This window comes from Nelumbo nucifera, chromosome 7 (assembly GCF_055504915.1).
Source record: "Nelumbo nucifera cultivar China Antique chromosome 7, China Antique-T2T, whole genome shotgun sequence".
NCBI lineage: Eukaryota > Viridiplantae > Streptophyta > Magnoliopsida > Proteales > Nelumbonaceae > Nelumbo > Nelumbo nucifera.
In genome coordinates, this window is record NC_142655.1 from 952,066 (window position 1) to 978,035 (window position 25,970).

Genomic DNA, 25,970 nt, shown 5'->3' on the forward strand with positions numbered 1-25,970 from the left:
TCCAATGGGTGGTTTTCTATTCATTGTTTTTAAATTTGTCTTGTAGGTCTATAACTCTATCTGGGAGAAGGGTTGGGTGAAGTCATGAAGAAGTTTCAAAAGGTCTCGTTTTCAGCCTTGTATTACCCCTGTTTTGCTTGACCTTCAATTTTAAGTCAGAAGAAGAATGAATATATATTATTCAAGTACTCTAATCTCAAAATACCTTAGATATAAATTGTTGACATCTATTTACAAGTGAAATGGATTTTCATTACAAGGTACAAACGTGTCGCTTCATAATTAAAATGTAACATTTACTTCCCTTAGAACTTTTGCAGCATCCTCAGGGAAAACAGGATTAATGTAGCACCCACTTCCAATCTCAAATCCCCCCAGCACTGTTAGTTGAGGTACAATTTGTAAAAACCAATGACTATATGGTAACTGTTCGGGTGCAACCCGAAGTGGAGAAGTATGTATCATAAAATTGAATGGTGGGTCATTTAACTGCTTCGCTAGCTTCAACAGCATGAGCTTCAGCAGTCCCCCAAGGTCTACAGCCTGTCAAGGATGTGCAAGGAACAAATATTAAAACATGTAAATATCCATATTTATGAAGATAACCAGAATCCTAACATATGGATGATAACATATAAGGTTTCTATTTGGAAACATTAAGCAAACATACCATTAGATTAAGATACCCAGAAGTCGTTAACAACTTATCCTTTAAAATATGCGGTTAACGACTCAGCTTAACTAGGGCCATATCTAACAATGGTAAGTCTCAATCCCCTTGCCTGCATATTGGGGAAAAAATCCCCTGCTTGAAGCAATAAATTAGGCTAGGCTTAATGATGGTTATCAACCTAGAGCGTACTTTAGAGTATAGATTTACAGTCAAGAGCCTTAAAGCCCCGAACCAGAGCATTGTCCCTTATTAATGGTCATGAGATAAGGTAAAAAGTAGTCTTACAAATAACCACCACAAACATTGTGTTTCCATAGAGGAAGAAGAAGTCATCTCCCTTCACCCCTTTCAGTACTGAGTACCCATCATGTTTTTCACTCCAAAATCCTAATCCATAGACATGCACTTGTGCCATGCATGACCTCATTCAGATCCATAAACATGTTCTTGGTCTCAGGGCCATTGGAACATTATGAATTTAGTTATTGTCCCAGTCAGGGAACGGCTGGTCAGAATCATAAAGTAAGAATCTCCTTTCTTCATTGAAATACCAATACTATATCTTTAATATAACTAGCAGAGGGGCACAAGCTTTGCATGCGAGTTTAAGGCCTAATGATTCATGAAAGTTTATTCTCTTAAAAAATATTAGTTTCATGGTTCACTTTTTTTGGTTCTTTGTTGTTAAATATGTCAAACGTGTGATTTATTGAGGGGTTTTCTAGAATAAATTCTATCTGGGAATGGGGTTTCTGTGAGTGTAACTTTTAAATTTTAAGGTATCTTTCTGTTTGATTTTCTTGTTCTTTCTTTCTTTTGTCTATTTTTTTGGTGGGGATTGGAATTGGAAGGTGGCTGCTGGAGATGAAGACAGAGACCTGATATATCTACTTTCTTTTAAAGCATCTTTGTTCAAAATAATGACTGATTAGATAACTAAATAACCGGATTGGGTAAACATCAAGAGTTCAGACATGTCTTTCCAGTTCCCTATCAGACAACATATGAATCTGGAGCTGCTTATAAGGCAGATCAAGAGATATATGAAACAAGTTAATATCACAATGACCAAACAGTCAATATAAAAGGATGTTCTTCATCTGTGTTTCAAAAAGTAGATGTCATCCAAGAACCCCAAAAAAAAGATTCCTCAGTCAAATGGAATGTATTTCTGGCCTTGTGAGGTCAAGGCAATTTTTTCTCAACTATGATCCATAGGGAGAATGTTTTGTTCCCACTATTTATGTTTCTTTGTTAAGTTTCTTTACCTCCATACTGCAATAGCAAGCACAAATATACAGATTCAGATTGAAGATATACTGGAAAGTGGCAACTATAGCATATACCCCAACTTCCAAAATAGATCTTGATATAGGTGTATTTGACAACCATGTTAAGGAATAGGAGTTGCACTCATGTAATTGGTAAAGAAAAGGAACATCTTGCACGCCTAGACCCATTCTTTCATATTGTCTGCACTTCATTTTAATTCAGTTTAAAAGAATATGATATGAGAAGTGCTATCTACGCTTGTTCATAAAAAAATAAAAAAAAAAGAGCTATCTACACCTTTCAGTATTCTCCACAACCCCAAAAAAGAAATGAAAGAACTAAAATGGGGCTCTGCGTACTCTAGCAAACAACTAAAATGCAATGGGTGTTATGCAAACAGACTGAAAATGCAGAGAGAGTTTTGGGATCAGACTGACGTGCAAGCATGCATTCAGCATGGAAAATTAAGATAACATAGTTTGGATCTAAGCATCATTTCCCAAACTCCACAGTCTGCCTGAACATCATATTCAGTGAAAGAGATTATAGAATATGAAAATGAAAGATATGGGTGCTCAGCTGTTTGCTTTAGGATGTGTCTGAGTTGATAGAAAATCAGAGACAAATAGCCTTATTTTAACCAAGCAAAACACAGCCTTAGCAACACCCATTGCCAAAAGTGATCGCATTATGGTCTTGTATTTGCATGTTGGAGGAATCAAATCAAATGAGAAAGATAAAACTGGATCATATCAAAACCCCAATAGAGGACTGAAAGGGCCAGCATGCATATGCAATGGGTGTCATGCAATCACACTGAAAGGGCAGAGAGTTTTGGGTTCAGACCGACGTGCAAGCATGCATTCAGCATAGAAAATTCAGATAATATAGTTTGGATCTTAGCATCATTTCCCAAACTCCACAGGCTGCCTGAACATCATATCCAGTGAAAGAGATTATAGAATATGAAAGTGAAAGATATGGGTGCTCAGCTGTTTGCTTTAGGATGTGTCTGGGTTGATAGAAAATCAGAGAGAAATGGCCTTATTCTAACCAAGCAGAATACAACCTTAGTAACACCCATTGCCAAAAGATCGGCATGCATTATGGTCCTGTATTTGCATGTTGGAGGAATCAAATCAAACGAGAAAGATAATGCTGGATCAAATCAAATCTCAAAACCCCAATAGTGGACTGAAAGGGCAAGCATGTATATGCAATGGGTATCATGCAATCAGACTGAAAGGACAGAGAGAGTTTTGGGATCAGACTGATGTGCAACCATGCATTCAACATGGAAAACTCTGATATACATAGTTTGGATTTTAGCATCATTTCCCAAACTCCACAGTCTGCCTGAACAGCATATTTAGTGAAAGAGATTATAGAATATGAAAATGAAAGATATGGGTGTTCAGCTGTTTGCTTTAGGATGTGTCTGAGTTGATAGAAAATCAGAGACAAATAGCCTTATTTTAACTAAGCAAAACACAGCCTTAGTAACACCCATTGCCAAAAGTGATCGCATTATGGTCCTGTATTTGCATGTTGGAGGAATCGAATCAAATCAAATGAGAAAGATAAAACTGGATCAAATCAAAACCCCAATAGAGGACCGAAAGGGCAAGCATGCGTATGCAATGAGTGTCATGCAATCACACTGGAAGGGCAGAGAGAGTTTTGGGTTCAGACTGACGTGCAAGCATGCATTCAGCATGGAAAACTCAGATAATATAGTTTGGATCTTAGCATCATTTCCCAAACTCCACAGTCTGCCTGAACATCATATTCAGTGAAAGAGATTATAGAATATGAAAATGAAAGATAAGGGTGCTCAGCTGTTTGCTTTAGGATGTGTCTGAGTTGATAGAAAATCAGAGACAAATAGCCTTATTTTAACTAAGCAAAACACAGCCTTAGCAACACCCATTGCCAAAAGTGATCGCATTATGGTCTTGTATTTGCATGTTGGAGGAATCGAATCAAATCAAATGAGAAAGATAAAACTGGATCAAATCAAAACCCCAATAGAGGACTGAAAGGGCAAGCATGCATATGCAATGAGTGTCATGCAATCACACTGAAAGGGCAGAGAGAGTTTTGGGTTCAGACCGACGTGCAAGCATGCATTCAGCATGGAAAACTCAGATAATGTAGTTTGGATCTTAGCATCATTTCCCAAACTCCACAGGCTGCCTGAACATCATATCCAGTGAAAGAGATTATAGAATATGAAAGTGAAAGATATGGGTGCTCAGCTGTTTGCTTTAGGATGTGTCTGGGTTGATAGAAAATCAGAGAGAAATGGCCTTATTCTAACCAAGCAAAACACAACCTTAGTAACACCCATTGCCAAAAGATCAGCATGCGATATGGTCCTGTATTTGCATGTTGGAGGAATCAAATCAAATGAGAAAGATAATGCTGGATCAAATCAAATCTCAAAACCCCAATAGAGGACTGAAAGGGCAAGCATGTATATGCAATGGGTATCATGCAATCAGACTGAAAGGACAGAAAGAGTTTTGGGATCAGACTGACGTGCAACCATGCATTCAGCATGGAAAACTCAGATAATATAGTTTGGATCTTAGCATCATTTCCCAAACTCCACAGTCTGCCTGAACATCATATTCAGTGAAAGAGATTATATAGAATATGAAAATGAAAGATAAGGGTGCTCAGCTGTTTGCTTTAGGATGTGTCTGAGTTGATAGAAAATCAGAGACAAATAGCCTTATTTTAACTAAGCAAAACACAGCCTTAGCAACACCCATTGCCAAAAGTGATCGCATTATGGTCTTGTATTTGCATGTTGGAGGAATCGAATCAAATCAAATGAGAAAGATAAAACTGGATCAAATCAAAACCCCAATAGAGGACTGAAAGGGCAAGCATGCATATGCAATGAGTGTCATGCAATCACACTGAAAGGGCAGAGAGAGTTTTGGGTTCAGACTGACGTGCAAGCATGCATTCAGCATGGAAAACTCAGATAATGTAGTTTGGATCTTAGCATCATCTCCCAAACTCCACAGGCTGCCTGAACATCATATCCAGTGAAAGAGATTATAGAATATGAAAGTGAAAGATATGGGTGCTCAGCTGTTTGCTTTAGGATGTGTCTGGGTTGATAGAAAATCAGAGAGAAATGGCCTTATTCTAACCAAGCAAAACACAACCTTAGCAACACCCATTGCCAAAAGATCGGCATGCGATATGGTCCTGTATTTGCATGTTGGAGGAATCAAATCAAATGAGAAAGATAATGCTGGATCAAATCAAATCTCAAAACCCCAATAGAGGACTGAAAGGGCAAGCATGTATATGCAATGGGTATCATGCAATCAGACTGAAAGGACAGAGAGAGTTTTGGGATCAGACTGACGTGTAACCATGCATTCAGCATGGAAAACTCTGATATACATAGTTTGGATTTTAGCATCATTTCCCAAACTACTCAGTCTGCCTGAACAGCATATTCAGTGAAAGAGATTATAGAATATGAAAATGAAAGATATGGGTGCTCAGCTGTTTGCTTTAGGATGCGTCTGAGTTGATAGAAAATCAGAGACAAATAGCCTTATTTTAACTAAGCAAAACACAGCCTTAGCAACACCCATTTCTAAAAGATTGGCATGCATTATGGTCCTGCATTTGCATATTGAAGGAATCAAATCACATGAGAAAGATAAAACTGGATCAAATCAAAACCCCAATAGAGGACTGAAAGGGCAAGCATGCATATGCAATGAGTGTCATGCAATAACACTGAAAGGGCAGAGAGAGTTTTGGGTTCAGACTGACGTGCAAGCATGCATTCAGCATGGAAAACTCAGATAATGTAGTTTGGATCTTAGCATCATTTCCCAAACTCCACAGGCTGCCTGAACATCATATCCAGTGAAAGAGATTATAGAATATGAAAGTGAAAGATATGGGTGCTCAGCTGTTTGCTTTAGGATGCGTCTGGGTTGAAAGAAAATCAGAGAGAAATGGCCTTATTCTAACCAAGCAAAACACAACCTTAGTAACACCCATTGCCAAAAGATCGGCATGCATTATGGTCCTGTATTTGCATGTTGGAGGAATCAAATCAAATGAGAAAGATAATGCTGGATCAAATCAAATCTCAAAACCCCAATAGTGGACTGAAAGGGCAAGCATGTATATGCAATGGGTATCATGCAATCAGACTGAAAGGACAGAGAGAGTTTTGGGATCAGACTGACGTGCAACCATGCATTCAACATGGAAAACTCTGATATACATAGTTTGGATTTTAGCATCATTTCCCAAACTCCACAGTCTGCCTGAACAGCATATTTAGTGAAAGAGATTATAGAATATGAAAATGAAAGATATGGGTGCTCAGCTGTTTGCTTTAGGATGTGTCTGAGTTGATAGAAAATCAGAGACAAATAGCCTTATTTTAACTAAGCAAAACACAGCCTTAGTAACACCCATTGCCAAAAGTGATCGCATTATGGTCCTGTATTTGCATGTTGGAGGAATCGAATCAAATCAAATGAGAAAGATAAAACTGGATCAAATCAAAACCCCAATAGAGGACTGAAAGGGCAAGCATGCGTATGCAATGAGTGTCATGCAATCACACTGAAAAGGCAGAGAGAGTTTTGGGTTCAGACTGACGTGCAAGCATGCATTCAGCATGGAAAACTCAGATAATATAGTTTGGATCTTAGCATCATTTCTCAAACTCCACAGTCTGCCTGAACATCATATTCAGTGAAAGAGATTATAGAATATGAAAATGAAAGATAAGGGTGCTCAGCTGTTTGCTTTAGGATGTGTCTGAGTTGATAGAAAATCAGAGACAAATAGCCTTATTTTAACTAAGCAAAACACAGCCTTAGCAACACCCATTGCCAAAAGTGATCGCATTATGGTCTTGTATTTGCATGTTGGAGGAATCGAATCAAATCAAATGAGAAAGATAAAACTGGATCAAACCAAAACCCCAATAGAGGACTGAAAGGGCAAGCATGCATATGCAATGAGTGTCATGCAATCACACTGAAGGGCAGAGAGAGTTTTGGGTTCAGACTGACGTGCAAGCGTGCAAGCATGCATTCAGCATGGAAAACTCAGATAATGTAGTTTGGATCTTAGCATCATTTCCCAAACTCCACAGGCTGCCTGAACATCATATCCAGTGAAAGAGATTATAGAATATGAAAGTGAAAGATATGGGTGCTCAGCTGTTTGCTTTAGGATGTGTCTGGGTTGATAGAAAATCAGAGAGAAATGGCCTTATTCTAACCAAGCAAAACACAACCTTAGTAACACCCATTGCCAAAAGATCGGCATGCATTATGGTCCTGTATTTGCATGTTGGAGGAATCAAATCAAATGAGAAAGATAATGCTGGATCAAATCAAATCTCAAAACCCCAATAGAGGACTGAAAGGGCAAGCATGTATTTGCAATGGGTATCATGCAATCAGACTGAAAGGACAGACAGAGTTTTGGGATCAGACTGACGTGCAAGCATGCATTCAGCATGGAAAACTCAGATAGCATAATTTGGATTTTAGCATCATTTACCAAACTCCACAGGCTGCTGGAACAGCATATCCAGTGAAAGAGATTATAGAATATGAAAATGAAAGATATGGGTGCTCAGCTGTTTGCTTTAGGATGTGTCTGGGTTGTTAGAAACTCAGAGAGAAATGACCTTATTTTAACCAAGTAAAACAGAGTCTTAGTAACACCCATTTCTAAAAGATTGGCATGCATTATGGTCCTGCATTTGCATATTGAAGGAATCAAATCACATGAGAAAGATAAAACTGGATCAAATCAAATCTCAAAAACCCACCCCAATAGAGGAACATTTTTTCCTTTTCCTCCCAAGAAGATAAGTATAGAAATCCAGCAAAAACTGAACCAAGTGAAAGAGAAATCACAGGAAACAGGGAATTCCTCATTTCTAGATTGATCAATTGGAAAAGCCTACGAAGCTAAATTAGCAATTATATACAACTAAAATCAGTGAAACAAATATGGACCAACAATGGTAGTTAATTTAAAATGTTACAAACTGTGTTTTTTTTTTCTATGAATGATGTTATAAACTGTGTTTTCTCCTTCTGATCACTGTGGTTTCTGTGGTTGTTCATGGTGGTGGCATGGTTTCTTCCATCTTATTTCTGAGCAGAAGAAAACAACTGACCAAATCTAAATACAGAGTCCAACTCCAAGAATTCTTGAAGTGAACAAACTGGAACGCTAGAACAGAAGTAACTCCGACATTTGCAAAGTAGGACCTCTCCATTCAGGCATTGCCTTGTATTTGATTCTAGTTCTGCCATGAAGCTGCTTGGACTGCTTGAGCTGCACACCAAATTTTGGAATACTATTTTGTCAGAAGAGTTCATTTGTAGACTGTCAGAGTAAACCCCTCTGGCTGAGATTGTAGTGGAATCCAGTGTCCTACGGATTAATTGCCATCCAACCCTGGCCGGAGGATGGTCCAGGAAAAGTGGCAAGGGATTCAAATTATTGGTTTCTCAGCATCCAAAGAAAGAAAATGTAGATTTTCAACTAGAGAAAGGTCTAACGACAGCTATTGGGAATGACGAGAATTTGCAAAACAAGCTTTCTGAACCTCATCAAGGCACCAATTGCTTCAAATTTTACCTGGAATTACATTTGTAAATTTCAAGCTCAAAGACTGGAGTAATTTTTAGGTTGGGGAGATGGATATTGCAGAGGGGGGAAAAAATTACTTAGGGTTATTCAATGAGTAGAAAAGGGTATTATTGGAACAAAAAAATGATCATTGACAAAATCAGGTAAATGAAACTCTTTCTTTTATAATATAGATTATAGATTTCTAGCTTCAAGTTGCCATCTGAATAATTGAGATTATGCATGCAAGGTCGTTAACCAAAATTTTGGTGTCATCCTCCAATTCATGAACAAATTTTAGCATTTATTGTAAACTCTAGAAGGTCGTTTTAATATTTATTGATTAAATCATTTCACTGTTACAGGGATTTCTGAAATAGAAACTTTCATTGAACAGATATCCAGTGTGCACATGCATGAAAGCATACCAAGGGAGGGACTTAGTGTTACCTTATTTTCATCTAGTTCATGGAAATGAGAAGAGTGGTCCCGGGGGATGATCCAAATCTCAAAAGGAAAAGAAGCTGAAAAAGGAACAATCGAAAAAAATTGGTCTGATTCATTGATCAGAAGCTCCTGAGATTGAATCTCACAGATACTACATTTCCCCGTCCTCTCAAAGCACTCCTTCATACTGTCAAGCCGGATAGATACTGTTGGAGGAATGATTGGAAGAGCCACCATCTGGCTGTGAGAGTGACTCAATGATGCTCCAGCCGATGCCCCATGGTTCTTAAACACCTGTAATTAGGCAAATGTTACTGGGGCAGCCCATAAATTACGGGGCTGAAAAGCAACTAAAAAAAGAAGATAGAAAGAAGCTACTTTTTTGCAAGATAGGGAAAAAGGAACAAACGGTTAACACCAAAAGTTCTCATGGATAGAAGATGAAAAGCAATGATGAGTGGGTGGGTGCTCAGATTTAATCCATCAATCACATAACCAAAAAAACGAAGTCCAAAATAAGAATAAATAAGGGGGAAAACAGACCAAATGAGAGCTGAATCAACAATTACAACTAATCATATCGGTGAGACTCCTTCTTGAAGGAATTTTCGGTAAATGGACTTGAACAAAAAGACTAGCAACTAACCAAATATTATCTGATTGAAATTTTGGAGACAAAAGAAAGGACAATAATTACCAAATAATTAAAACAATAAAAATAATGAAGAATCTCAGCTTAACCCTCCCTTCCCTCCCCCTCTCCACCTAAAAAAAGGCAGCTGAACCAACAACAGAATTTAATCAAAAGGTAGATTTTATGCAAAGGTAAATGAGGAAATAAAACAACAAACAACGAACAAGGCGAACCAAAAGTCCAAGATTTTTTTTCTGTCCGAAAATTTAAAACATTCGCATTCAGAGAGAAAAGTTGATCGACCTGAACATATTTGATCGATTCATAGCAGGCGAGCTGTTCGATCCTCTTTTTATAAGCGAGAAGGACGTCACCAACCCCACTAGACGAGAGATCCCACAGGTGAACGGAATGAATCGGAGTTTCAATAACTACGTCATGAAATCCGAATCCGCTGAGGGCAAAGCAGCTGTGGGAATCAGAGTCGGGGTCTTGGGACAGTAATTGTTGATCTCTTTGGAGTGCTGGGAAGAGATTCTCAATGACTCTGATCTTCCAACCGGACGTAGCATCTGAAGGGATTCGGAAGATCTCCGGCGCGCAATGGTGCTCGTTCCCTAAGCAGAAAGGGCAGAGGGATGAAGTAGAGTTAGGGTTTGCAGCAGGAGACTTGGATTTGAAATCCGAGGGTCTTCGAGCTCTGGCGGAAGAGAAGATGACCCACCGGTTCAACACCGTACTCTTCCTGATTTCAGGTCCCCGACCACTCGCTGAAGCCATTACCGTTCTCTCTTCTCTCACGGCAACTCAACAACGTCCTTACGTAAAGTAGGGATGCAGGTGCAAAACCGTTATAATAAAGCGCGCGTGAGGGCATTTCAGTCATTCTATGAAAAGCTAACATGTTAGCAAGTGGAATCGGGAATTTGGGATGCTCTGATGCTCATTCGAGCACGTTCGAACGGGCTTTGCACTGACTGAAGCCGATTTCCGTTCAATTCAAATATATAAAAGTGGGTCGTTGGTGGGTGGACCAGACCCTAGCCCGGCCCGCATACCCGGGTCTGGAGCTGTTAACGAATAGCGACCAAAACAAAGGTTGATAAATTGTTTTCTTTGATTTCTCCCCAATTGATTACTAAATACACGGTAGGATGTACATGTGAGGAATTTGATCTGGATGGTTTGACCGTTCAGCCCAGGAACCGTCCAGGTAACTGGATCCATTTTCCCCAAACCCAATCTTTGGCCAAAAATTGTTGAAAAAGTCAACAATTCGTTGACCTAAGTGGTCAAACTGTTGACTCATTGACCCGTTCAACAATTTTGACAAATTTTCTTTATCTTTTTTATTTTTTAAAATTTCTTGTCAAAACGGGCCGTCTGTTCGAACCGGGCAGTCAGATCGTTGACCCGAAAACCGGTGGCCAAAATGATTCCATTTTCGAGTCATTTTTTAAAACCTTGGATCCAAGATTGACACCACTCTGAGCCTCGTAATCAAATCGCCATTGCATATTGGAAAAAAAAAGTAGCAATTTATATAATTTGTAAGTTTACATAAAGATGTCGTCAACAACAAGCCTTAATTTACAGCATAACTTGCCACGTGGCAATGAACATAGAAGGAGATCCGCCAATCCAGCATTCGGTGAGATTGGCTTCCCTCAGGACAAGCTTGTGCCCACACCATTCCAACTGCCATTTGCAACCTTGCATTAAGAATATCTCTCGATGAAATAAAGCACATAAGTATAGAGATATTCTCAATGCAAGGCTGTAAAGACTGCTCTAATGGGCTTTGCCTTGATGGAAGTTGAACCCGCATTCGGTAGAACTATGCATGAACAATGGTGTCGAAAAGATTAACTTTAATTGGGCTCTATTATTCTTGTCCCTTCCTCCTCCATTATACAAAACTAGTAATTAAGCACATGTGTTGCACGTGAGAAAAATTTCTTCATATTAATTACTTGAATTTTAGATATACCATAGTTAAGATAGAAATTGAAAATTAACAAAAGTAATAATATGATTAAAAATAAATTTAAATGCTTGTAGTAAATAACAATTATTATTATTATTAAATATTGTATTGCATTTTTATCATAAATAAAAATAACTCTTATTTTAAAAAATATTTTTATTTCATTTGATGAATATGTAACATAAAAAATGTTCTCAAGTGTTTTCAACAAAATTCTATACATTTTCATTTTTTGTGTTCTATCTTTTCTTAAATATTTTGTATTCAATTATGATATCACGAGTTTCTTTGAAAAGTTTGATGAATAGTTTTAAATTAGGGAAATTATAGTCGGAGCCAACTGTACATTTAAAATTAAGCTACAAGTTGGCCCATAAACCAACAAAACTCTGACAATCGACTCTACATTCAAATTATTAAAACCCTCGCCATGTCATCAAAGGTTTATGTGGTTGTTGCCAACATATGACTCTTAATCCATATTAGACACAACAAAAAGCTTATACCAAAATTGCCCTTTAATGTTAGGTGATTGGAAAATAGAAAAAAAAAAGTTTTTAGTTTCTCTCTCACTCTCACTCTCACTCTCACTCACTCACTATCTCAATCTCCCTCACACTCTCTCACTATCATAGTCATCTTTATTTGTTCAACAACTGTATGATTTGAAAATAAATAAAAATGGTTTTTTGTTTATATATTTATGTTCTCTATATCAATTTCTCTCATTCTCTTTCTCTACCTAATGTTCTCCCTCAATCTCTCTCATTCTCTTTCTTAGTCAATCTCTACTTGTCCCTTAATTTATATCGTTCTCATTCAGTTTCTCTCCCACTCCCTCTCTTGTTCTTTTTTTTTTCTTACACACTTATGTGGTATTAATTAGATTGTATAAAAGAACACGAGACCAACTTGGTATGGTTCAAAAATCATTTCACCTATTTGATAAAAATTCACAAGAAACTCTTGGCTATGTAATTTACACAAATTAGAGAATGATAGAGATTGAGGGAGAGAGAAGGAGATATTGATCGAGAGGGAGAAAAATGAGAGAGAATGAGAGATAAGTTTTAATTTGGCTACAAACTGAAGATAGAAGAGTGGGAGAGACAGAGGGAGTAGGAGAGAAACTAAGCACCTATTTTCGGTATTGGCTTTTTGCCATGTCCAACATGGACTAAGAGTCTCATGTTGGCAACAACCATATAAGCCTCCGATGACATGGAAAGGGGTTTTTATAATTTGAAATGTAGAGCTAGTTGTTAGATTTTTGTTGGTTTCTAAACCTACCTGCAACCTAATTTTAAATGTACAACCGACTTTGACTATAATTTTCCCTTTAAATTATATATTTCATTTACATTATATAAAATATTTTTTACTTATCGCACTTAATATTTGTTTGTCTTTGGTATCATTTGACTCAATACACTAACCCACCATCTAAAAAAAAAAATATTTTGATTTCTAAGTTGACATTAAATTTTTATATTGCATTTCCATCATTGATAAAATTACTTATTATGCATAAAACTTATTTTTGTTCAATACAATGAATGCATTATATTAGAGATGTACCCAATATTTTATTTTTTATAAATATATAACATTAGATATGTGCCCAAAAATTTCTTTATCTTTTTTCAATACTTTTGTGATTCTTTGTATTTTCTATTATTAAAAATTTTAGTAATTGATTATGGCATCATTTCATTTATAGGTGGATTTTAAATTTGGAATTCCATTTTCACCATTAATAAAAAATACTTCTTATATTTCCTAGTTATTTATTTTAACGTTTATTATTTAATTACGACATTATTTATCAATCCATTTGACCCCAAATTGTCAAATTGCTTGCCCACCACCAAGAGGAAAGAGAATTATTTTGTTTTCAAATTACTTTTCAAAATATTTATTTTTATACTATTAAAATTAATATTATGGATTTAATTACAATAATTTAATGATGAAAAAATATATCTTAAATATAGGATTTAATGAGAGATAATAGGAAAATATCTTTATTTCCAATTGGTTTTAAATTTTACATTTCATTTTCATCGTTAGTAAAAACATTTCTTATTTATCATAAATATTATTGTTTAATATGTATGTTAAAAAATGTTTCCAACTTTTTTAATTTTATTATTTAATCATGAAAATATGGATTAACCCATTTGACCCAAAATAATTTAATTTCTTACCACCACCTAGATGAAAACACTATTTTTGCTAGGTAGATTTTAAAATTATAAGCTTTTATGTTATTGGAATTATTAATTTATTAAGTATGAATTCAATTAATAGAACTTAATGATTAGAAGAAACAAAACTAACTTAGATATATGTCTTTGTTCCAAGAACTTATTTTTTAAACATAAGTGATAAGCCCATTGTCCGGTTATTTCAGTACATATCAAATTTTGGCCGAGCTAATTCACTGGTGGGACTGAAAACGTTGGACAATGCAAAGTTGTTAAGCCCTTGACCCATCTATGGGCTGGAATTACTGATGACGCTGATATTATATATTTCTTTATTTTTTTTAGGACAAGTAGACTGCAATCCACTTCAGAAATCTGAAATTGCAGCTCCATCCTAATTTACTAGTAGCCCCTTATAAACCGCATCCTGCTTGTAAATTTGGCATTAATCCACAGACACGATTCATCTGACCTGTGCGGTGGGGGTCAGATTTTTGAGGTGGACTAAACTATAAAACCCCCTATTTTATGTCATTAGATCCCACATCTATAGTTACAGATTGATTTTATTCCCAACCGTCTGATCAACAAATTATTCAATTTGATGTTGATAGTTTTTTTGAACAAAACCACTAAAAATCTCCTAAATTATTGATATTCCAGTCAATTAATCAAGGGAATAATTCTTTGTTGGACGGGACTAGCTTTAAAGCGTGACATTTCACGGATACTGTGAGCTTCAATGTAGAAAACAAAGCAATCCTCCTACCTTCTTAATGATAGGGTATATATATATATGAAAATAATAATATATTTTCAGGTATCGTGAACTATTAAATTATTTTGTATATAAATTATAAATCTAACTGTTGGGTATGGCTGGATTATATTCCTACTGATTTAACCATTTAAATTTGGCTAGATCATATAATATGGATCAGTAAGATTTGAAAGACAGGGGAACCAACCTATCTTTTTCCTTCTTTTCCTTGCATTTTCCTTCCAACCAAACATAACCTACATTCTTCACCCCACAAACAGTCAAACATAATAGTGAACCATGCTTCATTGTCTTCATGTCCAGACCACCATTTTATAAAATTTGAATGGGCTTGATCCATGGGCCTGAGTTGAATGCTGTATAAATTCTTCAAATAGGGTACCTAATTTGCACCCATAGTATATGCAATTATACCTGTAAAGTAGTATAATAAATTTAAATTACCAAGATAGTTTATTGAAAAAGTTATAATGGAACATTTTGACAAAGTGTGATGTAATTCCTGTGGTGTGATTTTAACTACACCATAGTGGGTTCCAAATTTCCAATAGATTGAAAGGCTCCACGCTTTATTGAACCACACAACTGAACAATTAATTAATTAATAGTCCACATATTGCTCAAAATTGATATTACCCAATAAAGATCAAGGTTCAATGATCTAGATATTCCCTTATTTGTTGTAATTCCCATATTGCCCATTCAGAAAATCGATACATATAAATATAGAGAATACATATCATTAGTTCAAATAATAGTGGCATGCTCAGTAATTTCAATATGTAAAGGGGAGCATGACCGTCAATGCAGGGAAAAAAAAAGCCGTACACCCCCCTAATATCTCTATTAAGGATAGTCTTGTATCCTTTTACAAGACAAGGTCACATTTGCATGCTCGATGTATCGTCATGTATGTACCACCACTTTATTATTCAAAAATATTATTTCGAGAAAAAATAGAAAAAATATATATATATATATATATAAAACAGAGGATTTTCGGTCCGGATACACCACACCAGTAGATAAAAGAGAGAAAGCAAGCAAAACCAAACCAGCGGCCATCACCTCGCCGTTTCATCTCTCTCCCACCTAAATTCCATCTCTTCAATCCCTAATAACCTAAGTTTCCTCGTCTCCTAACCTTCCTCTACCATTAGCTGCGGTTCCACCTTTCACAACTCGAATCGGTCTTCGTTCCAAGACATGCATTGATTGATCCTACACTCATCGGTCTTCGAATGGTGCTCGACGTTTAAGCGTGGTCGACGCGGTTCGCTTGGTTCATCTGCTCGATCGTACTGCTTTTTTCGGGGCTTGTGGTGCGATCTGTAAGTGATTGAGCTTCTTGTTTTTGTGTTTTTGATGATCGCTGTTCAACGGTAGTGCTGTTGATATCTATCGTTTAGGAAAGTTTTGGTATTTGGTTTGTTCTGGGTGTGAAAAGTGGGTTTATGGTGATCGGTGGAGTGTGGTGGAATTGTGAGTTGAAAAGGAAGTTGTCACGAGATTCGATTCGATTGGATTGCTTGAAAGGTGGAATCGAGGCGAAGAGACTGGAATGTGTTGTATTTTGCTTCTTATAGCGACTTGTGAATCTCGTCTGCTTGTTTGACTTGTTTTAGTTTTTAATCTTGTTTTCTATGTTGATGAACATGTGGTTTTGGTATTGCTGAAGGCTTTAATCAATTCATTGTTTTTCAGTTTGGTTGAAAGTTGAAACTTTAAACAGATTATGCATTAGAGAAAGGAGTAACTTTTGGGCAAGGATAAAATGTCCATGGATATATCGGTTTACGAGATACATTCGATTCCTTCTGTGTTTCTGGCAAAAGTAGATTTTGAATTGTTGTACTATAGGGAACTAGTTTTGTGCCATATGGTGGGTCTCCTGCCTCGTTGCTTGTTCAGTAAGCAATTTTCTTCCCTTTTTATTCTCATACCTTTGCCAAAAGTTGGGAGCTTTTGATATTATTTAGGTCCAGTTTTAGTTGTTATTATTTGAAACTTTGGACTTCAGGGAACAAATTTTGTTCAGAATGATGGGCTGATGCTGTGTTGTGTAGGCCAGGTTTCGTGACTGTAGCTTTCATTTTATGTGGTTGGAGATGATTTGCTCATGTTATCAATTATTCTGGTCAGAAAAATTAACATCAATCCCCGTCTTTGCTTTTTTTTTTTTGAGTTACAGAAGATTCGGAGGGGCTTAGAGGAACTCAATGCGGATGTAATTTGCATGGAGAGAGAATGCCAGAGCTGCGAAGTGGAGCCCGGCAAGCTCGATTAAGGTCTAAACGGCTTGATGATCTTCAGCCTTCCTCCCAACACCCTGACCAAGCAGAAAATTGTGCTCTCCCTGCTCCAAATAGAACCGGAAGGAGAGTTGGTGCTGGAAGAGGAAGGGGTTGCAATGCTACAGCAGTAGCGAAGGGGCCTTCAGGGGCAACTCCAGCAAGGGCAATTCCTGCTGGTAGAGGCAGGGCTAATAGGCTGATTGATTTGGACCCAGAGGCTCCCCATGAGGTTCTTCCAGAAGCAGCTAAGTTGGCTATAAATCAGGCAGAGGGAGTTGGGGACAAAGACCTTGCGATGGAGGGTGGGAGTGCAGAGAAATTGGTAGGAGTTGAAGAAGAAGCTTGCACAGATCCAGTCCCTGAGAGAGTATGCACCTCTTGTCCCGTCTTTTGCTTTAAGTATTTATGTTTCTCTCATATTCATGCTGTTCTTATGTTATTAATATCTAAGAAGAAGTGGTCTTGTGTAGTGGATCCCATGCCAGAATCCAAACAATACCATTAAGTAGGCAAAAGAGTATGTTTTTTCTCCTTGTCACAATAATATAGCATCATAGCAATTGGTCTCAAGGTATTTTGTGTGTCTATTTTATGTGGAGGAAGTGATCAAGAGCCTTTGAGACTGCCAAGAAATTTGTGGATAAATGTACAGGTCCTACCAGAGCCCAGCTCCCTGAAGGCAGGCCTGAAGTTAAAATATATCTTTATACATTTACACATAAGTTTATACTCGCACACACACAATGCTGCTTTGTGTGACACTTAATTATTTAAATTATAAGCAAAAACCAATCACAAAATGCTTCTATAATGAATCTTATAGTTTAGGCTGGGTTGGGCCTGCTTGAATTCATAAAATGTTAATCGGGATGGGGCAGGGCTGGACTTGGACCGCCTCCAGTTGCAGCCCAGTAGCTATATTGGTTTTTGAGATGACAAGTTTGGTATTCTTCTTCCAAGACTTGTTGCTAAATGACCATCATGGTGAGATTATCATTCTGCCAATGACACAAGTTGATCTGTTTGGTTTAAATATTTGAATTTTGCAGTGCCTTGAATAGAAAGGTTGTTGTTGCTATCTGTGTGCTTATAATTAGCTATTGAAAGGAGGGCCTCCATTTAATTGCATATTCTTGCTAAGACTGTTCATGTACCTGTACCCTGTATATAATTGCATATTCTTAATATAGTTTTCTTTTTTCTTTTTGTTTATTACCTAAAAAAAGACTGTTCATGTACCTGTATGAGTTAACACCTCTACTTTGTAGTTTTGAAGCCATACAGGGGTATGACAAACAAATATCAACTGAGCCTTGGATCCAGGAAATAATTAGCACTGTGAAAGGATGGCATTGTCAATTTTCTACTGCCAAAGTTCCTTCATGTTTTCAGCAGTTGGTTTGGTTTTTGATCTGTCAATATAGCTCTAGAGCCACTTTCATTCAACAAAACATTCAAAGCGGACCTTCCACAAACATCTAATCTGATAGAGAGTTTATCTCCTTTTCTCAGTATCCATCTAAGCCTTAGGAGGAATTTAATCAAGCACTAGTTGTTCTTAAATACGATAAAAGATGGTTTTCAAGAAAAGGCTTAGGTGGCAACAAACAACATTTAAATCCCTATTGAATACCTGGTTGTACACCATGCAATAATTCTCTTCAGGTAAGATTTGCAGTGTCTGACTTCCAGGGAAAAGTAACTTGAACCAGAAGCATTCAGATGGCTCCAAGAGCATTATTCCTTAGTGCTTCCAAGCTTGAGTCAAGTAGTTGAAATTATTCCCTCATTGGTCTTCCTTCCTCTTTATCTAAGCAAATGAGGGCTGCATTTATAGTTTTTCCCTATAGCTTTGCTACTCTCTATCACTACTATGCTTCATTTCCCACTGTATATACCAATAGTGTATTGGATAGAACGAGCTACAAAATTTACTTGTTGGTTTTATATCTGACTAACAAAACTGAAACTCTTATTGACAATTGGAAAGGCAATTGCATTTACAATTCTTGCAATTGTACCTTCTTTTTCTGTAGCAACATCTTCATAATTCCCATCAAAGTTTTTGTGATGCATGCAGCTTTCATCTGTTAGCACATGTTGCATCTCACTCAAAGGAGAAAACCCTATTTTGTAGGTACAAGTAGGTAATTCTCCTGTATATAAGGTAGAAAGGAAGTTGGGTAAGGGTGGTTTTGGTCAAGTCTATGTTGGCAAAAGGGTAGCTGGGGGTACAGAGCGTACAGGACCAGATGCCTTGGAGGTATTATTCAACACTTTAAATCCAACTTTGAATATTTCCTTATACTGCATCTGTGTAAACATCATACTCTGTTCCTTTGTAGGTGGCCTTGAAGTTTGAGCACCGCAATAGTAAAGGTTGTAACTATGGTCCTCCTTACGAATGGCAAGTCTACAAGTAAGTATCTGAACCTGCATACAGATGATCTTTTATTGGACAACTTAAACTATCTGAAATTTAATATCTGATTGATTGCTTTTTGGCCAATAAGTGCTCTCAATGGTTGTTATGGAATTCCTTCAGTTCACCACAGGGGTCGCCAAGGAGATTATTACATTCTGGTGTGTGATAAGCTTCTTTATTCTAATCCAGAAGTACTTGTAAATTTATCCATTGTTTTTAATTGAGAATTCAATAAATGTTTCAGATCATGGACATGCTTGGTCCAAGTCTTTGGGATGTCTGGAATTCTGTAGGCCAGTCGTAAGAAAAATAAACTCTCTGCTTCTGTTTGTCTGTCTTACTCCCTATCTAATCATGGTTTTGTGCCTTTAAATGCCTATAACAGGATGTCACCTAATATGGCAGCTTGTATTGCTGTGGAGGCGATATCAATTCTTGAGAAACTTCATTTGAAGGGGTATCTCCTAGTGTTTGGTTATAATCTTCTCATATGATTACTAATCTGTTGTCAATACACAAAATTCAGGAAGTTTTTGTCCATTTATTTATTTTCCTTTTCATGGCTTAGATTTGTACATGGAGATGTGAAGCCAGAGAACTTTCTACTTGGTCAACCTGGAACGTCTGATGAGAAGAAGCTATTCCTCATTGATCTTGGTCTGGGTATGTTTTCCTTTATAAAATCTGTCTGTTTTTGTATGTCCATCTCTTACATGTTGATTATACAGTAATGCCAGTTTTGGAGACAGACAAAGAAGTAATAAATACTATATCCTATTTGGAAATCTTTTGCATGGGCTTTGCCATATAATAGATGATTTTAAGCTTTCTGTTTTTTTTTTTTGAATAAATCCCAATTCTCTGATTAGTTTTGCTAGTGCCATTAATATGTGTGCGGTTCAGCATCTAGATGGAAGGATGGCTCATTTGGACGACATGTTGACTATGATCAGAGGCCTGACATCTTCAGGTTCATGCCTTTGTCAATTTTTGAACTACCACCAAAATGTATTCCTTGTTTTTTTTGTAAGTTGCTCTTCTTTGCAGGGGAACGATAAGATATGCAAGTGTACATGCACATTTGGGTAGGACAGGAAGTAGAAGGGATGATCTTGAGTCACTAGCTTACACGTTGATATTTCTCATCAAAGGAAGGTTACCATGGCAGGGCTATCAGGTAATTGCATTTAATAGTAGATAATAAATATATAATGTAGCCTTCATGTTAACCTCTCTTTCTCTCTCCTGCTAGCTCCTAAGAAAAAGAACCCTGATATCCTCTTCTTCACTGCTATGCAATATTGCAGGGAGACAACAAAAGTTTTCTTGTTTGTAAGAAAAAGATGGCTACCTCTCCAGAGTTGCTATGCTGCTTTTGCCCTCCTCCGTTTAAACAGTTCCTTGAGGTTGTGACAAATATGAAATTTGATGAAGAACCAAATTATCCAAAGCTCATTTCCTTTTTTGACAGCTTGATTGAGCCATGTACATCCTTGAGGCCTATCAGAATAGATGGAGCTTTAAAGGTAATTGTTAGTTTTCAGAAGCATGCATACATACATGCATGATGCCCGGAAAGGCGACCAATCAAAATGTTCTGTGATTTTTTTTATGAAAGCTCACCTGATTGGTTACTAAATTGCATACTTGGGGATATTTTCTTAACAGTCCTTTTCCATATCATGCTGTCCCCCTTCATAAACCATTTCTTGGTATATTGTATAAATAGGTTGGGCAGAAGCGGGCACGATTGCCTGTAAATCTAGAAGAAGATGGACAACCTAGGAAGAAGGTACGGTTGGGAAGTCCTGCCACTCAGTGGATATCTGTTTACAATGCACGCCAACCCATAAAGCAGAGGTAATCTAATCCATGTTTCCCACAACACGAAGTTTTTATTTTTGATAACTGTAATATTATTGATTATAAAGACAAATAGATTTATACATAGCTTTCATACACCTGAAGCTAGGATAGTGTCTACCACCTATCCCCTTGTAGAATTAAACTTTACAATTGAGCCCAAAATATTTGATCCCTATTTGTTAATATACAGTATTCAAACTAATTTTACTAATAGTGACTATATAAATTGTGTGTGTGTATAAATGAAATCCACTTCGATCTATATTGGATCAGATAGGGGTGAATCCATATTCAATTGAATTATATAAAATCTCATCCGGGTCACCCTTAATCAGATCAAGTTTAAAATTGAATTTGGGCAAATGGATACTGTTTGCAGTCCTATGTTTTTTCACCTCACCATTAGCTCTTGGCCCCTCCAGTAAAATTATCAATCAAGTCATGTTTGCAATATTTTTTTTTGTGAAAATACTATAATTTCTTTCATTCTAGTGGCATCAATTCTAGGGAAGGTAGAAAACCTAGATATTGCTTGAAAGAATTTGCAATCAATCTTCCGCTTTGACAATCTTTTTTGGAAGCAACAGTTTTAAGAGATTTTATTAAAATAGGCAAACTCCATAGATATCTGAGGTAGAAATGCAGGAGACAAGTACAATACCCTCTTGTCTGCTTTGACAAAAATTTTCTCTGGATCTGTTTTCTATAAACTATGGCCATATAGTAAGCCTAGCCATAAGACAAGCCAGTAAATAGACATTAAGTTATTTTCTTTCCTTTTTTGCTTCTAATTATTTAAGTAAATATTTCTGTTGGTTTTTGTAGATATCACTACAATGTAGCAGATTCAAGGCTTTCCCAGCACATAGAGAAAGGCAACAAAGATGGTCTATATATCAGTTGTGTGGCTTCTGCGTTAAACCTTTGGGCACTCATCATGGATGCAGGCACATGTTTTTTGTCCCAGGTTTATGACCTGTCAACTGTCTTCCTGCACAAGGTTTGTTTGTAATGGTGGGCTTAATTGTTTTGCTGTGTGTGAGTGGTGTATTTACAAGCACAACTGCCCATTACTGGTTCTTGATTGGTTGTCATCAGGACTGGATAATGGAACAATGGGAGAAAAATTACTACATCAGTTCCATAGCTGGTGCAGCAAATGGAAGTTCCTTAGTTGTCATGTCCAAAGGTTTGTCAAGGACCCCACCTCCAGTTTCTGTCTCCTTTCTTGTCTGCTTTGCTTTTCTTGATAATTAAAGTATGATGGGTTGTATAGATATTAAAAAAAGTCTAAAAAGATTGAAATGGACACCTTTACATGGTTAATGAGTTAAAACCATGAACGAAATATACATGTGCACAACACACTTGATATGTAAAAAAATCATAAATGATGTGCTCTCACTGTTTACAGTGCGTTCAGATGTGAAACTACGGAGCTCTTCTAGGATGAAAACTCAGAAAACCAGCTACCACTCAATTCTTCCAATCACCATTGGGGTTGGGTATACTTTTATATCAAAGATAGACCTGTTCCATTTTTTACATAGATCTAATCAGATTGAGAAAGGATCCAGATTCCAAATGATGCTCCCTTTTGGGATGAAACCTCTGGCCAATGATGATATTGGATTTGGGTGATCCGTGGGTTTGACTCAGCTTCTCTTGCAAATACTAATGAAATGTGTCTGCTCCATTTGTCAGAAAGCACAATGGGCACCAATGGTCTGCAGTTTCTTCTTCCTTCCCACACAATGGGAATACTATCCAAATCCTTTACACATGAAATGAGGTGGTTGATGGATAAGATTTTGTCCAGCACTGCTGTTTGCTTGATGAATGAAACTTAGGATGGGGCTTTAACTTGCGGGCCATGTTCTTTCTGGTTCTTCGGGGTGTTTTGTAGTTCTAGGCCCCTCTGGTGGTTAGGTTTTCACCGAAGATCAGGTTACCGTGATGTTTTTGGCCCTTGAGTGTTGTGCTCGGGTTGTAAGTGGGTTCCTTTGGGATCTGCTGGGTTTGTTGTGTTGTATACCTCTTGTATACCCCTTCTCTTTTCTTTATGAGTAAAAGAAACCTTATCCTTTTCAAAAAAAAAAAAAACTTTAGACGGGGCATTAGCTTCCCAAAGCTGACACCAATGGAATGAGGAATCAAGCGGACCTTTTTAATTCTTTAAGAATGGTCCTGGAATTTGATCTTTCAACTGCTGTATTGATGTTTTAATGGTTGGGATTTGTAGGAACCCCTTATACCCAGCAGTCCTATAAAGTGAGTGAATCTTTTCCTTTCAAATGGATTAACAAAAAGTGGAAAGAAGGTTTTCATGTCACATCGATGGCCACTGCTGGAAACCGCTGGGGTGTTGTAATGTCAAGGAACTCTGGTTATTCTGACCAGGTATGAGGACTTCATCATTTTTCTGCCCAGTCTGTTCGGTTGTTCCACTTCCACCCCGTACCCCCACTATTCTCATCACTTTTCTTGTTATGTAACACATACCACTTCTGCTTTTTTTTTTTCTTACATGAAGGTTGTTGAGCTTGATTTTCTGTACCCAAGTGAAGGAATACACAAGCGATGGGAGAGTGGTTACAGGATAACCTCAACCGCTGCCACAGTAGATCAAGCCGCATTCATATTGAGTATTCCAAAACGTAAATTGATGGATGAAACACAAGAAACTCTGCGTACATCTGCCTTCCCTAGCACGCACGTGAAGGTCAGTAGATTCTTGTTTACATTCTGATTCCTGTGCCAATAGCCTTTTATCATCACACTAACAATTGTTTTTTTGCAGGAAAAATGGTCCAAGAACCTTTACATAGCATCCATTTGTTATGGTCGGACTGTCAGTTAGTGCACCTTTTGGGTATATATCATCATTCTTTTTAGCCACAGAAATACTAATGGTATACGCTATTCAATTTTTGAAAGATGAGAAGATTTGTGCTTGGAGTCTTGGACATGGTTTTTGTCTTGACATCCATTAGGTTAGTTTTGCGCGATGAGTGAAACATAATTCTAGCATCTCATGCTGGATCCATATTCAATGCCTTTGTAAATGCTGTAACATGTTCTCGGAATCAGCAAGGCAGATTTTTGTTCAAAATATAATTCATATAGTAACTCGGCGGTTGGGACTTGGGACTCGTGAAACTAAGACATTCCTGTTAAATCTGTAAGTAAACTGAGAGTTTGCTGCTAGTCTGGTACGAAGATCTAATGCCCGTTACAAGAGAAGAGACTGCTTCACCAGGCTCCCGCCAATGCAGGATCTGGGGAGCGACGGATGTACACAGCCTTACCCCTGCAGATAGACTGTTTCAACTTTCAACGTGCATAAATGTAAAAAAAAAAGCTAAACGTCCGGGCAAACCTCCTTCAGCCCGTTCATTCTATAGGGCTACATCTTTTTTTCTAGAAAAGAAAAAAAAATATCAACCATCATGGGAAAAAAGAAGAAATTATGAAGAAACACTGCACCATGATGTTCAGCATTAGCTTGGGAGAAATGCTAATCCTTCTCTGGTGACTGGTGAGTAGGTAGTTAGTAGAGATGATTCTAGATTTGCTGTGAATACAAATGTGTATAATGGGCTAAGTAACCAAGTGAATGTGTAGCTCGTACACTCGACATGTATCCATGTAAGGTGGTGGGATGATCAAACCGCTGCATATGGAAATATGTAAGGATCAAAGTATCGGTATCGGGTATTATATCAGACAGTTTGGATACGGATACAGATACCTTTTGAAAACGCATGGATACGAACAAAAGATATGAAAACACATGGATACGTTATGAAAATGATACAAATTTCATAATTACATCAATTACACTAATTTTAAAAGTCAAAATAACCACAAAGCAGAAACACATAAAGAAATATACTACTAATATAACAAAATACATAAATATCTTACAATTCTGTCAATAATCCAACAATCAAGAGTCCAAAATTCATATTATATAGTTTTTACAGAGTAAAATATGCACAAAACCATTATTATGTTAAATTTTTTAAGTTCAAGACACAATACATATGCAATTATTATATTTTAATTACTATAACAATTATTTTATATTTTTACTTTTCAACATTAACAAAAAAGTCAATTAAATATTAAATTTTGAAATGTTTGATAATATCAAAATTACTATCATATGAAATTTATAATTTTTCTAAGATACATATATTATTACCATATTTTTAGTTTTAATCTTAACTAAAAGTATATCAAAATTATTAAAATTTCTAAGATACATATCATATGAAATTCATAATTTTTAATTATTAAAGCAATGATTCTATTATTAACATTTTTATTTTCTATAGTTTTTCTTAAATAACAAATCATTTTTTATATAAATTTAAATTAGTGGATTTGATAAATTCAATTTAATATTATATTCTTGAATATTTTGTAAACAATTTTTTATTTTTGTAAATAATAAATATGTTATTTTTAGTCTAAATTAAAATATCAATGAATAATTTATAAATAAATATATAAAATTTGAAGATACATATAATGTACAAATTTATGAAATTTAAGTACTAAAATATTTATCTATTATTAATATTTTTATTTGTATAAATTTATTGAGAGTAAAAAACAATTTTTGATATAAATGTAAATTTAGTAAATTGTTTACTTCATTAATATTTATAAAGTAATAATTTTTAATATTATTTCTTTATTTTAAGTTAGAATTATGAATATAA

At 36.4% G+C, this 25,970-nt stretch overlaps 2 protein-coding genes, 12 non-coding genes and 1 pseudogene across 16 annotated transcripts; 1 reads left to right on the top strand and 14 right to left on the bottom strand.

Annotated features, from left to right (window-relative positions):
- Window positions 1-173: 173 nt before the first annotated feature.
- Window positions 174-10,659, bottom strand: LOC104597685 (putative galactose-1-phosphate uridyltransferase). 2 transcript variants are annotated; one of them, XM_010259389.2, is made up of 3 exons: window positions 9,984-10,659; window positions 9,050-9,340; window positions 174-543 (listed from the first exon to the last, which is right to left on the bottom strand). In XM_010259389.2, exons 1-3 carry the CDS (start codon window positions 10,458-10,460, stop codon window positions 283-285), a joined length of 1,029 nt encoding a protein of 342 aa, XP_010257691.1. In that variant the 5' UTR covers window positions 10,461-10,659; the 3' UTR covers window positions 174-282. The 2 variants fall into 2 exon arrangements, with proteins under 2 accessions (XP_010257691.1, XP_088748274.1); XM_088892148.1 differs by lacking the exon at window positions 174-543 and adding an exon at window positions 2,348-8,302.
- Window positions 2,366-2,449, bottom strand: LOC148790072 (small nucleolar RNA Z122). The gene has a single exon (XR_016079022.1). It is a non-coding gene; the product is annotated as a small nucleolar RNA Z122 (small nucleolar RNA).
- Window positions 2,779-2,862, bottom strand: LOC148790073 (small nucleolar RNA Z122). Its single transcript, XR_016079027.1, has one exon. It is a non-coding gene; the product is annotated as a small nucleolar RNA Z122 (small nucleolar RNA).
- On the bottom strand, window positions 3,204-3,288 carry LOC148790074 (small nucleolar RNA Z122). Its single transcript, XR_016079023.1, has one exon. It is a non-coding gene; the product is annotated as a small nucleolar RNA Z122 (small nucleolar RNA).
- LOC148790075 (small nucleolar RNA Z122) lies at window positions 3,625-3,708 on the bottom strand. Its single transcript, XR_016079026.1, has one exon. It is a non-coding gene; the product is annotated as a small nucleolar RNA Z122 (small nucleolar RNA).
- LOC148790076 (small nucleolar RNA Z122) lies at window positions 4,045-4,128 on the bottom strand. Its single transcript, XR_016079032.1, has one exon. It is a non-coding gene; the product is annotated as a small nucleolar RNA Z122 (small nucleolar RNA).
- Window positions 4,470-4,553, bottom strand: LOC148790077 (small nucleolar RNA Z122). Its single transcript, XR_016079019.1, has one exon. It is a non-coding gene; the product is annotated as a small nucleolar RNA Z122 (small nucleolar RNA).
- LOC148790078 (small nucleolar RNA Z122) lies at window positions 4,892-4,975 on the bottom strand. Its single transcript, XR_016079029.1, has one exon. It is a non-coding gene; the product is annotated as a small nucleolar RNA Z122 (small nucleolar RNA).
- Window positions 5,317-5,401, bottom strand: LOC148790079 (small nucleolar RNA Z122). The gene has a single exon (XR_016079024.1). It is a non-coding gene; the product is annotated as a small nucleolar RNA Z122 (small nucleolar RNA).
- On the bottom strand, window positions 5,736-5,819 carry LOC148790080 (small nucleolar RNA Z122). Its single transcript, XR_016079028.1, has one exon. It is a non-coding gene; the product is annotated as a small nucleolar RNA Z122 (small nucleolar RNA).
- LOC148790081 (small nucleolar RNA Z122) lies at window positions 6,161-6,245 on the bottom strand. Its single transcript, XR_016079020.1, has one exon. It is a non-coding gene; the product is annotated as a small nucleolar RNA Z122 (small nucleolar RNA).
- On the bottom strand, window positions 6,582-6,665 carry LOC148790082 (small nucleolar RNA Z122). The gene has a single exon (XR_016079030.1). It is a non-coding gene; the product is annotated as a small nucleolar RNA Z122 (small nucleolar RNA).
- LOC148790083 (small nucleolar RNA Z122) lies at window positions 7,001-7,092 on the bottom strand (annotated as a pseudogene).
- On the bottom strand, window positions 7,434-7,517 carry LOC148790084 (small nucleolar RNA Z122). The gene has a single exon (XR_016079025.1). It is a non-coding gene; the product is annotated as a small nucleolar RNA Z122 (small nucleolar RNA).
- Window positions 10,660-15,656: 4,997 nt separating the features above from the next.
- On the top strand, window positions 15,657-24,352 carry LOC104597684 (casein kinase 1-like protein HD16). Of its 2 annotated transcripts, none has more exons than XR_016078625.1 (17): window positions 15,657-15,986; window positions 16,847-17,316; window positions 19,087-19,212; window positions 19,295-19,368; window positions 19,463-19,532; window positions 19,619-19,674; window positions 19,760-19,831; window positions 19,943-20,037; window positions 20,278-20,344; window positions 20,422-20,551; window positions 20,682-20,900; window positions 21,104-21,234; window positions 22,066-22,240; window positions 22,339-22,429; window positions 23,483-23,640; window positions 23,803-23,962; window positions 24,041-24,206. XR_016078625.1 is itself a non-coding variant. In XM_010259388.2 (17 exons), the coding sequence occupies exons 2-17, from the start codon at window positions 16,903-16,905 to the stop codon at window positions 24,098-24,100; spliced, it is 2,127 nt and encodes a 708-aa protein (XP_010257690.1). In that variant the 5' UTR covers window positions 15,657-15,986; window positions 16,847-16,902; the 3' UTR covers window positions 24,101-24,352. The 2 variants fall into 2 exon arrangements, 1 of the variants encoding a protein (XP_010257690.1); XM_010259388.2 differs by having other exon boundaries at window positions 23,774-23,962; window positions 24,041-24,352.
- The last annotated feature ends 1,618 nt before the right edge of the window (window positions 24,353-25,970 follow it).